The 2,040-nt window shown below is 67.4% G+C and overlaps 1 protein-coding gene across 1 annotated transcript in view; it reads left to right on the top strand.

Moving 5' to 3' along the window:
• The window catches only part of Nfe2l1 (nuclear factor, erythroid 2 like 1), a 12,947-nt gene that overhangs the window by 4,083 nt on the left and 6,824 nt on the right, over nucleotides 1-2,040 (top strand). The window contains 2 exon segments of the mRNA XM_033763113.1: nucleotides 953-1,171; nucleotides 1,680-1,838. Of these exon segments, the coding sequence (XP_033619004.1) occupies nucleotides 953-1,171; nucleotides 1,680-1,838 (378 nt within the window).

Here is a 2,040-nt window from a genome sequence, read left to right as displayed (position 1 = left end):
CTGCTCAGGACGTGCTCTCTGGGGGCGCGGGAAGGCAGCGCCGGCTCTCCAGGCTGGCGAGGGCACTGCCGCAGGCGGTGGCTGGGGCCGTGTATTGGGGTTCCCTGCCGGTGGCAGTGGGGGTGGCAGTTGGTGCAGGAAGTGCAGGGAGCTGCAGGCAGAGCAGAGGGAGGCGTTTGATGCCCTGGGTGGCAGGCGGCGGCGAGCAGTTCTGGGGGTGATGTCCTTGAGTGGGTCGCCTGCCGGGGAGTCAGAGTCCTGGGTGTGGTGAGGAAAGAGTGCCAGCTGGTGTGAGGGACAGCGGGCTGGCCACGCAGGGTGGGGTGCCCAGTGGGATCATCTGACTGCCGGAGGCTCCCCGGGGATCGAGGCAGCTTGCTGAGCTCAGCCGAGATGGGCATCCTGGCAGGGATGGATCTCGAGGTGAGCCGGGGCGGCAGGAGTTGTGGGTGCTCGGCTTCCTCCTGCCGGGAGCCGGGATGGGCAGGCTGGAGGAAGGGCTGGACGGATGGGCCTCCTTGTCATTGGTTGCATCAGGTGGTTGGAAATGCAGGGATTTTCCTCGCAGGGCCACCCCACCCCTTTATGCAAATGCAGTGGCACCACAGGCTGATGCAAGCCTGGCCACCACCGGGCAACTCGGCCTGACAGCTCGCCCCTGCGTGCTGCTGTGCCGGCCTCCTCCAGACCACGTTGCCCGGTCTCCCGTACCCCAGACCAGAGCTGTCTCCTGCGTCCTCTCGGGCCCGGGGTGTCTGTTCCAGACCTAGCGTGCAGGCCTGGCAGAGGTGGGCGGTGGGGCTGGTGGGGCTTCCTCTGTCGGGGGTGGGCGGTGCCTGGCCCTGGATGGGGGAAGCTTGGGATGGAGGAGCAGGAGAGGGGGTGAGGCCTGCGGGTGTGGGGCTGGGAGGGGCTGGGCCGGGCGCGAGCTAAAGTCGGGTCTGTCTTTCAGGACATAGATCTGATTGACATCCTTTGGCGGCAGGATATCGATCTGGGGGCTGGGCGTGAGGTTTTTGACTATAGCCATCGGCAGAAGGAGCCGGATGTGGACAAGGAGCTGCGAGATGGAAGAGGCGAGCGAGACGACACCTGGGCGGGCGCGGGCGCAGATGCTCTGGCCCGAGACCTGCTAGTGGACGGAGAGACCGGGGAGAGCTTCCCTGCGCAGGTATGGCCGCCTCTGCCGCCGGCCTCTCTCCTCCTGCACCCCTAGTGCTCGCAGGCTGCTTGCTTCCAGAAACTTCCCCTGCAGAAGGCAGTTGGAGGATGTGTCTGAGGGGTGGAGCGCACGTCTGTCTGGGTTCGGTCACTGCTGGGCTGTGCAGCGGCAGGACGGGCAGCCGACCCTGGAGTGCTGGGTCTCACAGGGAGGCGGAAGGCACAGCGCCCGGCATCCCTTCTCCGTCAGTCCCCGGAGTCGGGGGCAACAGGGAGGTGCCGTGCCTGCGGCTGTGTCGGGGAGAGGCCAGGCCCAGCAGCCAGACTTCAGTCGCTGTCACCGCAGGTGCGGGAGGGGCTGTCGGGCCCGCCCCTTGGGGAGCGCGCAGGCCCCATGCGCGGGCTGGCTTCGTCCTCCCGCCGGGGTGAACCGAAGGAACCGACAGGAAGCCCGGTGCAGTGGCCGGGAGAAGGGAAAGGGGGTCCTCCTCCCTCGTGACGCCCCTGTGTCTGCCCAGTTCCCAGCGGACGTCACCAGTCTCCCAGAAGCAGTGCCTAGTGAGGGTGAGGCCCCTGCCCTCCAGAACAGCCTCCTGTCTCCTCTCCTCGCTGGGGCCGAGTCGCCGTTCGATTTGGAGCAGCAGTGGCAGGACCTCATGTCCATCATGGAGATGCAGGTAGGGTCGTCAGGGGAGACCTGCCTCGGGGGGCGCTGGGTCAGTCGAGGGTCACGGGGCTCCCGCCGAGGCCGTCTCACTCGGCCTTTTCCTGTAAACGGGAGGCGGTTGACGCGCAGAGAGGCTGGGCGAGCAGCATGCGGAGCGCCAGGGCTTCCTGTCTGGAGCCTCTACCAGGCTGCCCCAGGTAGCCGTGCCCTCC

Source organism: Fukomys damarensis, unplaced genomic scaffold (assembly GCF_012274545.1).
Source record: "Fukomys damarensis isolate Sample0158 unplaced genomic scaffold, DMR_v1.0_HiC HiC_scaffold_13, whole genome shotgun sequence".
NCBI classification, from domain to species: Eukaryota; Metazoa; Chordata; class Mammalia; order Rodentia; family Bathyergidae; genus Fukomys; species Fukomys damarensis.
Note: the sequence above shows the minus strand (reverse complement) of the source record. Positions and strands in the feature narration are given on the sequence as shown.